General features: G+C 53.9%; 7 protein-coding genes across 7 annotated transcripts; 4 read left to right on the forward strand and 3 right to left on the reverse strand.

Moving 5' to 3' along the window:
- Positions 1 to 72: 72 nt before the first annotated feature.
- On the forward strand, positions 73 to 1,873 carry W97_03598 (uncharacterized protein; the record flags this gene model as incomplete). The annotated part of the gene is made up of 7 exons (XM_007781494.1): positions 73 to 277; positions 333 to 343; positions 401 to 484; positions 532 to 617; positions 702 to 977; positions 1,084 to 1,472; positions 1,533 to 1,873. 7 exons carry the CDS (start codon positions 73 to 75, stop codon positions 1,871 to 1,873), a joined length of 1,392 nt encoding a protein of 463 aa, XP_007779684.1.
- An 870-nt stretch (positions 1,874 to 2,743) lies between these two features.
- Positions 2,744 to 3,952, reverse strand: W97_03599 (uncharacterized protein; the record flags this gene model as incomplete). The annotated part of the gene is made up of 3 exons (XM_007781495.1): positions 2,744 to 3,452; positions 3,514 to 3,573; positions 3,744 to 3,952. The coding sequence occupies 3 exons, from the start codon at positions 3,950 to 3,952 to the stop codon at positions 2,744 to 2,746; spliced, it is 978 nt and encodes a 325-aa protein (XP_007779685.1).
- Positions 3,953 to 5,694: 1,742 nt separating this feature from the next.
- W97_03600 (uncharacterized protein) lies at positions 5,695 to 6,709 on the reverse strand (the record flags this gene model as incomplete). Its single annotated transcript, XM_007781496.1, has 2 exons — positions 5,695 to 6,078; positions 6,224 to 6,709. The coding sequence occupies 2 exons, from the start codon at positions 6,707 to 6,709 to the stop codon at positions 5,695 to 5,697; spliced, it is 870 nt and encodes a 289-aa protein (XP_007779686.1).
- A 792-nt stretch (positions 6,710 to 7,501) lies between these two features.
- W97_03601 (uncharacterized protein) lies at positions 7,502 to 8,633 on the forward strand (the record flags this gene model as incomplete). The annotated part of the gene is made up of 2 exons (XM_007781497.1): positions 7,502 to 7,532; positions 7,594 to 8,633. The coding sequence occupies 2 exons, from the start codon at positions 7,502 to 7,504 to the stop codon at positions 8,631 to 8,633; spliced, it is 1,071 nt and encodes a 356-aa protein (XP_007779687.1).
- A 1,745-nt stretch (positions 8,634 to 10,378) lies between these two features.
- Positions 10,379 to 11,599, forward strand: W97_03602 (uncharacterized protein; the record flags this gene model as incomplete). Its single annotated transcript, XM_007781498.1, has 4 exons — positions 10,379 to 10,493; positions 10,553 to 10,668; positions 10,723 to 11,047; positions 11,199 to 11,599. The coding sequence occupies 4 exons, from the start codon at positions 10,379 to 10,381 to the stop codon at positions 11,597 to 11,599; spliced, it is 957 nt and encodes a 318-aa protein (XP_007779688.1).
- Positions 11,600 to 12,344: 745 nt separating this feature from the next.
- Positions 12,345 to 12,952, reverse strand: W97_03603 (small subunit ribosomal protein S24e; the record flags this gene model as incomplete). The annotated part of the gene is made up of 3 exons (XM_007781499.1): positions 12,345 to 12,424; positions 12,526 to 12,773; positions 12,876 to 12,952. The coding sequence occupies 3 exons, from the start codon at positions 12,950 to 12,952 to the stop codon at positions 12,345 to 12,347; spliced, it is 405 nt and encodes a 134-aa protein (XP_007779689.1).
- Positions 12,953 to 14,492: 1,540 nt separating this feature from the next.
- W97_03604 (uncharacterized protein) lies at positions 14,493 to 16,713 on the forward strand (the record flags this gene model as incomplete). The annotated part of the gene is made up of 5 exons (XM_007781500.1): positions 14,493 to 14,661; positions 14,765 to 14,975; positions 15,039 to 16,395; positions 16,463 to 16,582; positions 16,660 to 16,713. 5 exons carry the CDS (start codon positions 14,493 to 14,495, stop codon positions 16,711 to 16,713), a joined length of 1,911 nt encoding a protein of 636 aa, XP_007779690.1.
- Between the last annotated feature and the right edge of the window lie 700 nt (positions 16,714 to 17,413).

A 17,413-nucleotide genomic window follows, 5' to 3' on the forward strand; every position in this document is an offset into this window, starting at 1 on the left:
TGCCGCTTGATGAACGTCCTCATCGAGCGTGAGGCTCGCCCGTGGTCCACCTTGACTGTCATTACCGTCACAATGGACTCCTCCACCCCCACCCCATACGCAGCGGGAATCTCAGACGAAGAACGCTCGTTTCTCAAGAAGGCGACGGACAGAGCTGTTGTTTACCATGGGAGGGTGCCGTATCTTAGCAAGCTGCCGTTCCGGGCCGTAGCGATCATTGTCGCGCTTGTGGTGGTGAATCTTGTGGTGTGGGCAGCTACGGGAGTTGTTCTGGCAAGTATGCAGTCCTCTAGAGTCGAGCTATACAGCCGTTAACATACAATCGTAATCAGCACTTCCATCCGTAAGACGACTCTATCCGAACTACGTGGGAGCATCGGCACAGCATTCTCTGACCTAGAGGCCCCTTAGAGCGCTCATTTCGACCGCCGTCCTTTCTTGGACACTCGGTTTACGGCACGCGCTGGACGCAGACCACATATCAGTATGGCCGCAGCCATGAAGCAACTGCAGGCGTCCTGACAACCACAGGCGATTGACCTCATGACCCGCCGTCTCATAGCAGCAGGTCAACGTCCCGTAACCGTAGGGATGTTCTTCTCGCTCGGGCACTCCACGTACGCCCCTCCCTCCCCCTTCCCCTCCCCCTCCCCCCTGCCAGGATCTACCACCCCACCACCCTACTCACCCACCCCTCCCAGCATCGTCATAATAACCTCCCTAATCGTCGCCGCGACCGCCTCGGCCGTCTCGAGCCGCTTCGACTCCTTCTCACGCGTGGGCGGCATAATCGGGACGTCCGTCTCCGCGGCCTTCCTGCTCCTGCTCGGGGTGATGAACATGTGGATCCTGTATAAGCTGGTGCAGCAGATGCGGAAACATATTGATGCTAGGCCGGGTGAGGAGGAGCGGCTGCAGATTCATGGCGCGGGGTGCTTGTTTCAGCTATTCAAGAGGATGTTTAAGTTGATTGACCGGTGGGTTGGCCCCCTTCCCCTCTCTTCTCAACACCTTCTCCCCTTCCCCTCTCTCCTTTTCTCGGAGTCATTGGCCCTGAAGAGCCCAGCTGATACGATACTGCAGCCCCTGGAAGATGTACCCCCTAGGCGTCCTCTTCGGCCTCGGTTTCGACACCTCCAGCGAAATCGCCATCCTCGGCATTTCCTCGATCCAAGCCGCCCGCGGAACCTCAATCTGGCTGATCCTGATCTTCCCGCTGCTCTTCACGGCCGGGATGTGCATGCTCGACACCACCGACGGCGCGCTCATGATGAGTCTGTACACCAGCACCGCGCTCGCACGGGATCAGATCGCTATACTGTATTACAGCATCGTGTTGACGATCGTGACGGTGGTGGTGGCGGTGGTTATTGGGATTATTCAGTTGCTGAATCTTGTCTTCAATGTTGCGGAGCCGAAGGGAAGGTTTTGGGACGGGGTGGAGAAGGCGGGGGAGCACTACGACATAATCGGTAAGCTTGGTTTCCCGCATAGGAAGCCGAGACACTGAGACGCTGACATGGGCTTTGCAGGCGGAGCGATTTGCGCTTCGTTCGTCGTGTTCGGCGCGCTGAGCGTGCTGGTGTATAAACCCTGGCGCCGGTGCGTGGATCGTAAGCGTCAGCAGCGTGCGATTTTGGCCGAAGACGAGGACGCGGAGCTCTCGAATACTGGATTAGAGCCGCTCGAGGGGCCGGACGGGGGTGCTGGTAGCTCGACCAACCGACGCCATGGGGACGTTGAGATTATCGATGTGGACGAAGACGAGAGTTTGCGTGAGCCGCAGCGACTGCAATCGAGCGATGGGCGCAAAGAGCAGCGAAATGTTGCGGTTGAGGACGTATTGGGGAAGGGGCCGTCGAATAGAAGATAGAAGAAGGCATAGATCTTAGTTGGATAGGAGTGTACATATTGCACAAGATTCGAGCTAGCTCAGATACTGCGGAAACCTGAAGGACAGCACGGGAGGCTAATCGTTCCAACAACTTGATATCGACACATCTCGTGCTAAAACGAAGCTTGAGCTAAGCCGAGCGTGAAAACGCTGTGGCTCTTAGTTCAGAAAGTCGCCATTGTGCTACGTTATGCGCCGGAGATTTGGTGTGCTACTTTGCGCGTGTCACAGAAGGTGTCATGGTCGAGGCGTGACGCTTGTGGATCGTTACGGTGTCACCTGTCAAACTGACCTCAGTTCCACGGGGTGGACTTTGTTGGGTCTGTACGTAGACGCGGATCGGAATGGGTCGGACAAGCTGGAACTGGGCTGCAAAACAAGGCGATGTGACAAGAACGTTGATTCTGGCAGTAAGAAGCCAAAGCGTGCGATAGATAGTCGAGCACCCCAGAAGTCCAGAGCTGTAAGGGAAAACGGCATTAAAGGAGTGAAATACCAGACGGGAACATATGCTGTTCCGGGCTGCAACAATCAAGAGAATGGAATGTAAAGTGAGAATCCAACGTATCGATGGTGTGTTCTTTTCTCTATGTTGAGCCGACCACGGAGGTAGACCCTATCGAGTATGCAGCGGCTAGCAAGCTCTGTGGTATATGGTAGCCAAGCAAGCGCAAACCCAACGCCAGTGAGAAAATTCCAAAACTTTTAGCGAGTGCCGGCGAGGGCATCACCAGCGAAAAAGGCCTGCAGAAACCGCGCCTCCTTCTATTATAAACCGTGTCCATTTAATCACACGTTCACGACCGGAAGCTCCCCTAGAATATCAACCGTTCAATCCGAAACGATGGCTCAAGACCACGGCGGCCGCCTCGCCCCACTATAACTAGGCGGCGCCTGCATCTCGTTGAAGCGAAACAGCTGCTTCAAACTCCCCTGACTCGGCGACGCCGGCGGTAATGACGACTTCTTCTCGTAAAGCAAGCCAGGCTCGACGACCCCCGCCGACGTCGACGCAGTCGCCGCACTCTTCAAGGAATAATCCTTCAAGCTCGACGGTGCAGTCGTAGTCGCAGCCGCGAACGGCGTGACGAGGTCTATCGACCGCGAGCCATACGAATTATACGGATTCTGGCGGAGGGGAAGCGGTCTCGTCGACGGGGTGTATGGGAGCGACACGCTGGCGGTTGAAGTAGGAGTGTGCGATAACGAGGGTGCGGTGCTGTATGCCGCGGTCGATGTGGAGGAGCGGTTGTAGCGGGGACGCCAGGCCCGTGTTGACGACCCGTCCTGCGATTGGAACTGGCGGAGGTAGCGAGCTGCTTCCGTGTCTTTGGTCATGCGCGACTCGTCGCCGGAGTACATGTGCTCGTCCTCTGACGCTTCGGAGAAGGTAGACGACATCCGATGCATGTGGGGCGCAGTTGGTGATCGCTGGGGTACGATGTTGTGGACAGGTAGGTCGTCGAATGTGAAGTTGGCGAAGGGAGTGTGCGGAGGGGAGTGCTCAGACGTATATGGTGTGAACGCGACCGTCTTATTGTTGTCCTTCCTGCGGCAGCTGCGAGTAGACATATCAGACGAGACAAGTGGCTAGTAGATAATGCCGCGGAGTGACGCACCTTTCCGAGCAATATAGGATCGCATTGTTGGGAACGATGATCTGCTTTTCGCAAAACGCGCTGCAAGCGAATCAGTATGTCACTCAATCTGGGGCCAGATGAACTCAAAGACGTGGTAGGCAAACACTGCAATGAGGGATGTGTGCTGAAAGAGGAAGCTCCTTGTTTGTTGCGGCCCAGGTGTTCTGTAAGTGGTGGGGCCACTTGGGGCTGGTTAACGCCTCACTCACCAGTACTGCAGGAAGCTTGCTGCCATTGCTTCCTCCTCGTCGTCGTCGTCAGTCCTTGACGGACTCTCAAGTTGTACCGACTTGGCCGGTCGGTGACTGAGAGCACGCTTGTGTAGAGCAGTAGGCCTGGCCGGCCGAGCGTGAGGCGGCAACGCTTTCTTGTGGTGACTGCTGGGCGTACGGTGGTGGGCGGGCAGCTGAGTTGCCATGGCCGGGCTGAGCGAGACGGTGAGGGTATTATACGAGGGTTTGCGGTTCTTCGATAGCGGCGCTGGTCGCGTGCGCCGGGCCTCAGGCCTGACTGTGACAGCTCGATGTGGGCGAATGACGCCCTGAAAAGGGCGGTGACACGGCGGGCTGATACGCACGCCTTTGTCCTTGTCCGATGCTTATCGCGGAGTCGTCTGCAGCTGCGATGAGACTCGCTTTAGCCAGGAACGGCTGAAAAGCCGCCTTCTTTACGACGCCACATGTCGGATCTCTGTTGCCAGCGAAGAGACATTGGGCTGTTTGAGAAGCGCTGGGGTGCGAGGGGTGCGAGGGGTGCGAGGGGTGGTGGAGGTGAGGGAGCTCACAGATGTTCTTCCGATGCAAGCCGCCCTCGCACTGCGTGTCACATGAAATCGTGAGCGTTGGCCGTCTCCCGCTCTGTCGATCCGGGGCGATAAGCTTCGCCCTGCCGAGACTGTCGACGACGCCGATGAGAGAGGAGGGCAGTGGACGTCTCTGTCTGCAGGGACAGAAAGGGTACTGAGTCTCAATGGCTTTATCGAGACAGGAAACGGCCAGGGGAAGCGGTGTAATATATGGCGAAAGATCAAGAGCCGATGGCGGACGGAGCCCTTGTTATCATCCAGCACCCCCATCCGCTAGGTTACTCCACGGTAGAACTCTCCACCACTATCAGCTCCCTTTTAGTCTCTAGCTACTTGTCCTAATGCCGTGATATGCACGCGCAATCTCGAACTGTTTCTCTTCCCTTCGGCTTGACTAAACGCTCCCCGCCGTCCTGCCTCAGCGGATGGGTGTATGCCTGGATGATGCCTGGCTCCTTCGCGGCGCGTTGCAGCATTCTAGCACTAGCAAATCAGATTGGACTCCGATCCACGGCTCTGTGTCGGTTGATGACAGCCAAGCTATCAATCCTCGAGGTCTGTCGAGTATGTTCCGAGGGCCAGCTGAAAAGTCTGTTGCCGCATCTCCGCTCCAGCTTGTCCAACACCATATTCGCGATCGAATTAGACTCATGATCCTGTTGATCGTAGAGCAGCTAAACCACTTCCATGCGACAGAGAGTAAAAGCCATCTAGCGGTCTATGACATTGATGTACTAATCGCCTAAGATGGCTTTGGGCTGTGGACTGCGCTTGAAGACTATCCATCTCCGGCGCTATGGAGAGCTTGCAATGCGGCAACTAGCTTTTAGAGTGGCCCTGCCCATACAGCTTCAGCGGGGGGCTGCACGAGTAGGAGCGCTTCAGCTAAATCGTGATAGCGTTTTTGGGTATCCACAAGTAGTGGAACGGGTGCATCAGCCCGTAAGAACTCGATCTAGACTGATGTCATTGTCTTTCGTTGAGTGTTTCACCAAAGTATGTGACTAGAGCTTTTAGTACAGATTGTGATGACTGGAGTGGTCTGACAAAGACATCAACGCGCGTCTTACTCCACTAAAGAACTGGAGCAATTGTTTCTTGCGGCGGTTATTGCGAATACATGTGATTTGTGCTATAATCCCGACATACTCTTGCGCAAGTTCGTGATGTTCTCATCTACCTCTCGATGCTCGCTCGCGAAGTCATGGGGATATCATTGAATATGCAGTGCTTCGAAGGTATGGTTTGCTTCCAGTCATGTGTCATCCTGGGAACAGCGATCAATAGTGGCTGCGGTACATTAGATGTTTTGCGGACCGTTGCGGTGTGGTGTCGTCGCGCCTCCGGATGTTACTCTAAACCGCAAAAGAATCATAAGAGCCTTTCGAGGTAATGTGCACTATGCGAATTGGCGTTTCCACTGGATAGAAAGGTCCGTTCTGCCTATGAATTGGGACCGGCTCGAACTCAACGTCTGTAACGTCCAGGTGATTGCGTCCTGCGGTTGTGGTTAGCGGCTCGATGATTTCGAATTTGCGGTCAAGTTCAGCCGGGGATATCGGTAGCCGGAATGCTGACGGACTACGGGAGTCATCGTGCTTACCGCATGCTCGTACAAAGGCGTTGAACGTGTCCTTGTTGCGGATGGTTGCCGATATGAAGACTTCCAGGAATGGTCTTAGGTCGAACAGCTCTCGTAGTGTTGATGCAAGCCATGGCACGACGGTCTTGTCGTACGTCTGGAAGTTCGTCAGCTTCATAAACTCTGTTCTGACCTTCCAAACAAGACTCAAACGGCCACGTCGCAAATTCCCTCAAAGTCTCATTGTCCGTCCAGAGAGTCGTTAAACCCGGTTCGACTAACTCGACCGAACCTGTACTTACAATGTCCGCGCCCAGTACGATATCATAAGGGTCATCATCGAAGTCCTCCTCAAACGCTGTTGTCCTGATGGTTCTGCCCCACCGCAATACACTCGCTTCGATCTTACGGCTTCCCTCGAGGCCGTTGAGGAATATGTTTGACTTGAGCGCGTCGACCACTCCTTCATCGCCATCAGTTGCCATGCTGCGGTTGACACCCAGGCCTTTTGCGCATAGTACGGAAAGAATGCCGGTACCAGCGCCTAGCTCGAGCACGTTCTTGCCAGCAACTATTTCACGGCTTGAGGCAAGATAGCTTCCAAGGTGCAGAGCCGCCTCCCATGTCCGTAGACCAGTGGTACCAGAGGACGAGATCACGGAGCGAGACTCAAGCAAAGTAACGGAGGCATCTATGCGGCTGAAGTTGTACGTCACATAGGCTTTCTGCTGTGCCACTGCAGCCTCCGAGGGTAGATTCGAGCTCAAGAATGAAGAGAGTAGAGACATGAGATCATCTGATAATTCCTACTCATTCCGAGAATAGTCTCACATCAGCGCGCACTCCACTCGTAATACAGATCGACTACAGTACAGCTGGAAGGCAGTTGACAAGATTAGGTGGAAGAGGTGACCGCAGCATCCACCTACCATTGCTGAAAGGCATCGATCATAGGATAATGAAGGTAGTTCTCAGGCGCGGGTATATTCAGCAGGACCGCTGTGCACAATCCTTTACAAAACATAATGCTTCGATGCCAATTGGGAAAGTTGGATGAATAGAAGGGAAGGAAGGAAAGCCTACATCCTCTTCGGGGTCGTCGAGTGCTTCTTCGATTTTTGCAACGAGCAGTTTGAGAGCCCGCATTTGATAGCGCTCAGGCGGCGGGTACCTTAAGGTCTGTTGATCGAATAAGTGAGCATAAAGCCATGCCTGTACATCAGGCTGCTTCAATATCTTTCCCTCCGGCCATCTCAATATGCTCGGATCCAGCAACTGAAAGTACTGCCGACTCAGCAGAGCAAGCGACTCCTCTACTGAAGGGTCTAGAGTCATTTGCAGAAGCGCTGGTATAAGTTACTCTTCAGTAAGGGAGAAAGGCCGTCGACGAAGTCGGTCAAGAGAATGCCGATCACGTGATATGCTTCATTGTCACATGCGGGCGGCTCAAGGTTGTGGTCTCTGGGCTCAAAATGACACTGTGATCACGAGCCTTCAATCCTCCCTTTCGTCGCTGCAATGGTCTGTCGTTCTATGAGCGCCCTCAGCTAACGGCTGGCCAACATCGAGAACACAGCAGGATGGAGAAGTACTCCCAGTATCGCGACAGAGGTACGGCAGCCATCCCCGTCACCATCACGTAGTTCCTTGTGCAGTGGGCTGACACTTACAGGCTCTGGCATCGCACCTTTCTTCCCAATCCCGGCAGCGTCCTCCGGCATCAACCTCCCCCTCCACCTCTTCCTCTTCAGCGTCCGCATCTTCTTCCTGATCCCCGCCTTCATCTTCTACTTCGCCTTCCTCTCCTGGCTGCCACTCAATGCCCTGGTCAAGAAAGGCGCGCTATGGATTCTGCTGGGCATACCCGGCATCTGGTGGGTAGACCTGCAAATCGACGGCGTCCGGCGCGGTAGCCTGGGGAAGAGCGGCACCAGCAGACGGCTGCCGCATCCCGGCACCATCATCGCGAGCTCCTTCACCAGCCCCATTGACAGCCTCTACCTCGCCGCAATCTTCGATCCCATCTTCACCGCCTCGTACCCCAACACCCGCTTCGTGCAGCGCATCACTCTCTTCCAGGCGATGGTGCGCGCGCTACTCCCACCAGAGCCGACACCGCCTCGCGGCGCGAAACTGACCTCGCTCTCCGCGCTCGTTGCTGAAAATCCGGGCGCTACGATCGCTATCTTCCCGGAATGCACCACTACCAATGGCCGCGGTATCCTGCCCTTCAGTCCCGCGCTGCTGAGCGTGTCGCCCAAGACCAAAATATTCCCCGTAAGCCTGCGATATACGCCCGCGGACATTACGACGCCGGTTCCAGGGACATACCTGCAGTTCGTGTGGAACCTGTGCAGTCGGCCCACGCACTGTATACGTGTCAGAATCGCCGAGGCGGTCTACAATACATCCAAGACGAAGAGCCAGTTCAGCGTTGGCGCAGGTAGTGGCGCAGATCAGCCGGCGGTGAAAGCGAGGAAGAATTCATATCAGTCGAATTTCTTCGATGAGTTGCATATAGGGGAGAAGGTCAGCAGCTCGGACACGCTGGGAGGCGAGAGCGAAAGCGACGAGGGGCTTGGGGCAGAGGAGAAGAGGGTGCTGGAGCGCATTGGAGAAGACTTGGCGAGACTGGGAAGAGTCAAGCGAGTGGGATTAGGTGTCAAGGACAAGCAAGAGTTCATAAATGATTGGACGCGGAAGAGACGGTAGTGGCCATATGCATGACGGGCGAAAAAGAGCATAATTGAGGCAATTTGCCAGCGTTCCAGCGATTTACGATTTGATGGCTATATGCAACGAGTGAAGGGTGATTGGAAAGCCAGTTCCAACGCCAATGAGGTGTGCTGGGTTGGATCTGTACAAAAGCGATATTCATTGCACCTGACAAAGCACTTGGACTTAGTATATATATATATATATATCCGACTTTCTGTGTTTCAAATATAAGCAGGTCTCCAAGACGGAAGCACTCCGTGTCAGCTGCAGCACATCATCTTTGTTCAGGTATTGCGTGCGCAGCAGGATATCGATAGACAATTAATCTAGTAAAGGCTACGTGTTTCTTTCACGTTCAATATCAGGAGATCCCGATACAAATCAGCCAGTTTTCGTGTGTGCTCCTTAGCTGGAAGACATACCGACGATTATTCGATAGGAAGGAAAGTAAGAGTCTAGACTGCAAAGAACGTTGGATGGGTGTTTTGGATCCCACCACGCCAAGGGCCGGAGATCGCTCAACGGCGGGAGTGCCTTGCATCCGTGGGTGAGCTTCCCCGGCTTGGCCTCGTGTCATCTTTCAACGTCTGACCAGCAGTCCTCTTCAACTACAGATGAACATTTGATCCAGACAGGCGAGCAGTACATACTCCGCATGAGAACCCAGGTCTGGATTGAATTAGAGCTGGAGGTTTTTGATGACCGCTACTGTTGGTATCTCCGTATAGAAATTTGATGCTGTTCCTAGAGGCAACTTTTGGATCCTTCAAAAGATTACTTCAGGTCGCCCAGATTTCTAACTGACTGGAAATTATGACTGTGCTGGTTTAAGTGCAGCTTTATATTGGGAGATGAGCGCTGTAATTCCTGATTGCATGGCTTAGACTACATCGACCCTCATACTTTGAGATTGCTTTGCAGCTTGTTATCACAGTCAACCTCCAATTAGTGGCGGAGATATCGTACGCAGGCTGTATTTACACTCGCTGCTTGCCGCTAAAATCCTTTGTGGCGGCTATGCAAGACTCAAGTAGACGAAGAACTGGACAGGAGAAGTAAACAACTTTTTCTGCATTGTCCCAACCCAGCCTACCTCTCTGTTTGCTCTTATGTCTCAGTGAATCACTGCTCTTCCTTTGATAGTTCCGCAAACACAATGCGTGTGGAAACAGATGCTTCTTTCAGGGTTGGGTAACTAGCAGTGTCGCTGCAAGGTGTCGGTCGAAATTCGACGTTTGTGAATGCCTGCTTGAACACCAATCGTCCCGTGCTTGTATTCGTGAAGTGATTCTCCATGCGCGTGTCAGCAAGTGAAGTGGCATATGCCGGCAGACGCATATCAACAAATTTCGTCATCCCATTTCCGGACTCACACTTGAACTCTGCTCAACAATATCGCTTCTCTGCTCTCAAATACTCACGCATCGTTCCGCTTCGCATTTGCTTTCTCTCGCACAGCATGACACAGCAATACAATCAACCGCTTGCTAGAATTGGTGAGTGAGATCCGTTCGACCATCGTCACAGAACACGTGCCGGGGACCCTTATCTCTCTTCTCACTGGAAGCGCAATCCTGAAGAGCTCTCACCGCACCTCCATCTTTCTGTGAACATGCTAATCTTGTTACCTAGAAGTTGCTTCTCATTCGCAACCTAACACGCCGGAATCATCGGACAGCGAGCATCTCTACCGCTACCGCACACCACAACGCTCCTCTGTTCGCACACGTGATCGCTCAATGTCCCCTCGCGGCGAAGACCGTCGCAGCTACACTGTCTCTGGAGACGGGCCCGAACGTCCACAAAGCTCATCCTCGCAGTTGGCTCGACGTTACAGCGGTACGACAACAGGCCGTAAGACAGACGACGGCACACGTGGCTGTGTATATATTATATACTGACAACACGTTCAGATCTTACGTTGGGTCCGAACGAACACGAAAACTGCAAGCTCCCAAAGAACTTCTCCAAGCCTCTGACCTGTTTCTATTGGTACTACAACGGCCGCTGCAACAAGTCTGACGAAGCCGTTCGTATCAACCCCCCGCCCTGAAGCATCGATGCGACTGACATGACTCACTAGTGCTACTACGCTCACTACCACACCGGCATGGTCGCTTCTGCCCCAGTCGGTACAGGACGCGGTCGGGCCATTGCAGGTCGGCAAGCCGAATACCACATGGACGCCATTCACGCCCGCGAGGAAGCCGCAGTGAGCCGCGAAAAGGCCTTGCGCGCTGAAGGAGAGGTTCTACGACGTGAAGAAGCAAGAATCACTCGATTGAAGAACCGTTTCCTGGAAGGACTTGAAACTATGGACCAGGCCTCGACTGACGTGCGCCGAGTCCTTCAGCGTCGCCGTGCTGACTTGGCTGCTCTCAATGTCGAAGGCAACTTCCATGAAAACAGTATGTCTACTCCAGTCATGACTTTAGCTTTCAAGCGCCCCGGTTATCAAAAGTCCTTCTCGCAGATTGGGAGCGCTATTCAATTCAGCTTTGAGCGAAATCTACCTTGTTCACAATCTACCAAGAGCCTGCTGAGCTAACGTCCTCACAGTTGACAAAGTCCTTAAGGCTGTCGATGGCATGAATGGCGCAGTAGCCGGCTTTCACCAGCAAGTCACCAATGCTATGAAGAACCTAAACGGGCTCGACATCGACAGCTTCATTTCTGCGACAAGCACCGGAAGAGTCACCAGCGCTCCCACGTATCCAGTAACTAGTACCGTGCCAGGAACGAACGGATCAACGACCACGGTCAGCACAAACTCTCGAGCTCATGTGCAGATCCCGGGCCTCACTACCATCGCTCCCGCGTCAGGCCCCCAGCGCCCTCATCCCCTTCCGGCGCGCATCTTTACCGAAGGATCGAGTTCGGAATTCACCGAGTACTCTACCCAGATTCATACCCCGATCTCGGAATCACAGCCAGATCTCGTAATCGCCAAACAGGAGTAAGACCACCAGCCGTGCCCAACCATGGATCAGGACCATCCCTTTCGATTCTGTGCTTGCTGCCGAGATCCATCAGTCTTGTTAGGATGTTTGGTCGAAATGATCGGGTAGTGGTTCACTTTACGATAGGCCTGTGCCTGATTTGAACATTTGGTGTACTTGAGGCTTCTATGGGTGTTGGTTCCTCCTCAATTCTACATGCTGTTTCTTTAATGACCTGGTGGTTGGGCTAGCCTCTCGGAGAGCACTCTTGTCCTACCTATCGGCTAACTCTACTATAACGTGGGGCAAGGCTTGTTCTGGCGCGGGCGATCATTGAAGCGTTGGTCTCTGGCTTGGCTTGGATGTCTAGCTTGGATGTCTAAACCAGATGCGAGGGCTTACTATACCAATACGGTCATGGCTGGGTTTCTTGTGGGGTTTACTGGGGCAACACCGGTACTGTAAAATAGGATGAACAGCTTTTATACCAACTGTGCACCAGGCTTGACACTTGACTGAAGACGCGTTCTCTTGATTGCTCGCACGCCAACAAAAGACTGCGAAGAAGAACCTGTTTGAATGCTATGCAAGGTTGGGTCAGCAGGATCGCCTGAGCAACTCAAACGCCGGCTTCGTCCCCAAGCGCAAAGTTGCCACGCAACACTATCACGCGTACGCAGATGTACACAATGCCAACTCCCATTCTGTTCCCATGATGACCATGCAGCACATAAACCATCGCCTCCGCATCTTCCCCGCCACCCGCTTATTTCTTCTTGTCCTTCGAGGCACCCTTGGCCTTGACCGTCCCCCGCATCGTCTTGGAGCGGTTCTTGCGCTGCTTGCCTGTTATCGCATCCACCGTCAGCATATTCCTCAAAGCCCTTCTCCGTCTACCCCCGCCACCCTAATCCCATCCTTCCTGCACACGAGGAGGCTGTACATACGCTGCTGCCTGCTCGCCTTCTCGATCTTGCTCGCCATGCCCACCCGCACGAGCCTGTAGTGCGGCTCAAACTTCTTCATCGCCTCGTTCGAATCGTAGATGAGCGCGAAGCCCGTGCTCTTGCCGCCGCCGTACTGTGTCCGGAAGCCGAAGACGGAGACTTGGTCTTTGCCGGACTTGTAGAGCTCTGAGAGCTTGGAGCGGAGCTCGTCTTTGGAGACGTTCGGGCGGCCGGGGTGCAGGACGTCGCTGGGGGTGGAGGGTGTTAGTTCGGCTGTGGGAATTGTGGCGGGCGAGCCGGAAAGGGCTGCTGATGGGGTGTGCGATTGGGGGTTTTCGGGAATGGCTTACACGACCATCTGCTTGCGGCCCAGAAGAGGGTTCCGGATGAATTTGCGCGTGCGCAGGGTTACTTGCGAGTCGGCCATGGTGAACGGATTTGCTGGTGGATGGACTGTCTCTCGAGTTAGGATCTGGCGTCTGCGATGGGAGTCTGCTGCCCGCGCGCAGGCTCGACGTACTGAGGGTATCTGAGCGGCTACCGACTGCGTGATCCTGTGTTGAGTGGATGGAATTCGTGGGCGGGTGGTAGCGAAATGTCCTCGTCGTCGATGGGACGTCGTCGCTAGCTCGAAAATTGAGTGTGCAGCGCTGCTGATTAGATCCGCCGCCTCGCTTGCGATAATCGCGTCTTGGCATCTCCGGGCATGTTTTCGAGTGTTTACCGCTAGCCGATTCCAGCTTCGCTATAACAGACCACCAGCCGACCATTGTCATTCATTACGCCTTCTGTTAAGAGCACGACAGCTTGAATGTGACATTCACTATGGGATCACCACGGAAACTGGAGCGGCGCAACGTCGTAGACATGGAGTCGAACGAGAACTGTGTACGCGCATAAGCCCTGCTAACATCCGTAACTTCTTAATCCAATTGCGATCACACCAAGTCAATCGGATGCTAATGCTCAAGCGCAACACAGGCAGTGAAGGCCTCCACTCTTCGGCAACCCAGCAAGATCCCTCCGCCAACGCCAGCCAAAGGCCTCTTCGAAATGTCAGCGTCCGACAACAATGCTCGCGCCGCCGCAGCGAGCATGATGCCACCGCCAGGGTTAATCCCTATGAAGCATAAAGTGTCCGGATGTACGTAGAATGAAGAGAGAGTGTTTTGATAAGCGTCTGACGGTTCTCAGTACCTGAACCTGCGCCGAAGCGGAAAACACTCGCCGAGCGAGCAGGTGAAACACGCACGAACGGGGCCGCTCCACCTAGCTCAAGACCAGTCAATGGCGCAGTCAAAGCGGCGGCAGTTGCTGGTCCCCGAAACCCTTCGCTATCCTCTTCAACCTCCTCACGCGTTCCTTCCACGACCTCCTCGCGAAACATATCGAGCAGCTCCTATGCAAGCAGCACCAGCAATGGGAGCCGACCACCATCTTCCCTCAACCATCGCCCTCAGACCGCCATGGGCCACGTAAGAAGCGCCTCACAAAGCGCGGCATCGAACATACGTCCAGCGACGGCAATGGAGAATCATTCGGCAGTCAACGGAAGCCGAGCTGGTATAGTACCTATTTCAATCTCGACATACCAATTCGCAGACGCGCTGCAGCTCAGAAAACAACGAGGACGCTATGACAACCAGTCAAATTATATATCTGACGGCTGGCTGAGCTCTCGCGCTGCCCAATCCACGCAATTCCAAGCACAATCCCAATTTCATTCAAAGACTCTTCGAGACTCTTCGCTATCTACGGCTTTCCAAAACCTCAGCATCAGCTCAGCTTTGGCGGAGCCGAGAGATGGCGCAGTCAATCTCAACGGGGAGCCTGATTGCCCTAAGACCCCTTCTTCTTATATACCCCGAAAACCACTAAGCACACCACAAATTCCACTGCCGCCACACCCTTCAACAATCATCAGCCCCTACAAAACACCAAATCGCTCCACGTCTCCTACAAAGGAGATGTTCCTTTCTCGTAGCTCTAACGTTACTGCACCAGTTCCCGCCTTCGACGTCGACGACCGTTTCGAAAAGGTCGAGAGCCAGTATGCTCAACTACGAGGCATGATCGAGAGGTCGAACACTGAGCGAAATGACATGGAGGAAAGGCTCAGCCTTCAGAAGGTTAGGTGTACGTTCTGAATCCCTGTAACGGACGGATAGCCGCCCCGAACTATCATTCGCACAACACTTTAGCTCCCCTGTAAACGATGATATTGACTCCTGGCCTACAGTAAATGAGCTCGAGATGATACGAACGCAACTTTCAGCATCCAACAACACGCTTCATTCAGAGCTAGAAGACGCAAAGGTAAAGCTATCGACGACCACTATGGCACTAGATGACGCGCGGAGGAAGCACACATACGAGGTTGACGACCTTCGGCGGAAACACCGGCACGATCACGATGATCTGAAGGACGCCCACCGTAAAGAGATGGAAAGGTTACGACGAGAAACTCAAGAAGAAGCGGATACGCTGCGGCGGCAAGCAGAAACAGGCTCCAGCTCTCTTCGCCAGGCGCATAGAGAAGAGCTCACCGAAGTAGAACGGCGCTTGAAGGCCGAGCTCGACGATGAGCGAAGTCGCCGAATCCAGGAAGTGCAGGAAGTCTCGACGAGACTTGAACTCCACCGACAGAACACAGGCCTAGATATTGAGCAGAAAGACCGAGAAAACGATCAGCTCCGCAAGGAGCTTGCTCAAGCGCACGCCGATTTTGACCGACAGAAGGAGCTCAATGCCTCACTGAAACACAGTCTTTCTGAGGCTCACGCAAACAACCTGTCACTCGAAACCTCGAACAAGGCCATGAAAGCCAAGATAGACTTCCTGGAATCGGATAATCAGGCACAAAGTCAGGCCTTTGCAGACCTGCACAAACGCATGCAGGAAGCCATCGAAGCCGCCGAAGTAGCTAACGCCAAACTGCGCGCTGAAGAGACACTACGCCGAAAACTCCACAACCAAGTCCAAGAACTCAAAGGAAACATCCGAGTCTTCTGTCGAGTACGGCCTACGCTTCCATCAGCAACAGAAGAAGAGCTACCAGCGAAGATCGACTTCCCGGACTCCATCGAAGACGCAAAAGAAGTCGCAATCCAAGGCCCCGAGCAAAAGTCAGCACTCGGCAAGGTCACGACATCCACCCACAACTTCTCGTTCGACAGAGTGTTCGGACCAAATAGCGAGAACGCCGCCGTCTTCGAAGAGATCTCCCAACTCGTCCAATCCGCCTTGGACGGCTACAACGTCTGCATCTTCTGCTACGGCCAAACCGGTTCCGGAAAGACCTTCACCATGACATCCCCGGACGGCATGATCCCGCGCGCCGTGTCCCAGATCTACGCCTCGGCCCAAGCCCTCGAAGAAAAGGGGTGGCGCTACTGCATGGCCGGTTCCTTCGTCGAGGTCTACAACGAGGACCTGAACGACCTCCTCGGCGAGCCTGGGGAGCTGGACAGGAAGAAGATAGAGATTAGGCACGATACCGATAAGAAGCGTACCGAGCTCAAGGGCGCCGAGAGCGTGGTTCTGGATTCTGCGGACCGCGTGCACGAACTTCTAGCGCGCGCGTCGAAAAACAGATCCGTGGCGGCCACGAAGGCGAATGAGCGGTCCTCGCGGAGCCATAGTGTCTTTATCCTCAAGCTGATCGGGGAGAACAGCATTACGGGCGAGACGAGCACAGGGACGCTGAATCTGGTTGATCTGGCGGGCAGCGAGAGGCTGGCGCATAGCCAGGCGACGGGGGATAGGCTGAAGGAGACGCAGAATATTAATAAGAGTCTGAGCTGTTTAGGGGATGTTATTGGGGCGCTTGGGCAAGGGGGTGGGGGGCATGTGCCGTATCGGAACAGCAAGGTATCTATGCATTACGCTCGTAGAGTATAGTGGTTTGGGTAGTGATGAGGCTAATGCGTGGTGCTAGTTGACCTACCTCCTGCAATACTCTCTCAGTGGCCAGTCGAAGACGCTCATGTTCGTCATGATTTCGCCGCTGCAGGCGCATTTGAGTGAGACTTTGACGAGTCTGAAGTTCGCTACAAAGGTTTGTACTACTCTTTCTTCTACATTGTCTCTGCTTGGAGCGTCGGCAAGAACATTACTGACTCATGCGACTCACAGGTGCACAATACGCACATCGGGACAGCTAAGAAGCAGACTAGGGTGAAGGACTGACGCGTTGCTTGAGCAAGGGTACTGTGGGGAAGGTTCAACCTCTGATATGCGTCTTCTATTGTTCAATGTCACTGCTCGGGCGCATGTGGGACTTTTTGAGTCCTGCTGGTTGGGCGGAAGGGGCAACATTGGGCGTTTGGCGCCAAGTGGCGGCTACAACGATTTTGGTATTGAATCACGCCTTTCGGAGAGGTATCAAACACGTGAGATTTCAGAACCTAGTACGTCCTCCTCTTGAATCTCGTGGGGTGCGGAAAGACGACAAGACTTTAAGTAGCTTCTGGTTTGAAGCTAGCAGTTATTTGATGATGAGTATTCCGAAGGTCTGGTGGTCAGCTCATCATCTTTGCGCTTGTGACATCTCAATGTTCCAGCTGTCATACCCTTCGACCAACTAACCTTGTTTTCTTTCATCGACATAGAGTTTCTGCGTCTGAAAGAGATGTTATCAATTTCGAAGCATTGGCCTCAGTCTGACGAATGTCTCACCGATATTGTTCTTTCATGTTGAACCAGCTTTTGCTTGGAGCGGGAGTATTCCTGAAACACCGCTATTTGCTGCTATCTTCCCCAACTCACCGTTGACAATTCACGGCGCCCCAGGGCGTTCACGAGGCCCCTTGGACGCATTTGAAAATGCGTCTCCCATAACAATCACAACGTCTGACTCTACTCCAGCCCACAGTTGCGCGCCAAATTT

The sequence above is a fragment of the Coniosporium apollinis genome (assembly GCF_000281105.1).
Source record: "Coniosporium apollinis CBS 100218 chromosome Unknown supercont1.15, whole genome shotgun sequence".
NCBI classification, from domain to species: domain Eukaryota; kingdom Fungi; phylum Ascomycota; class Dothideomycetes; genus Coniosporium; species Coniosporium apollinis.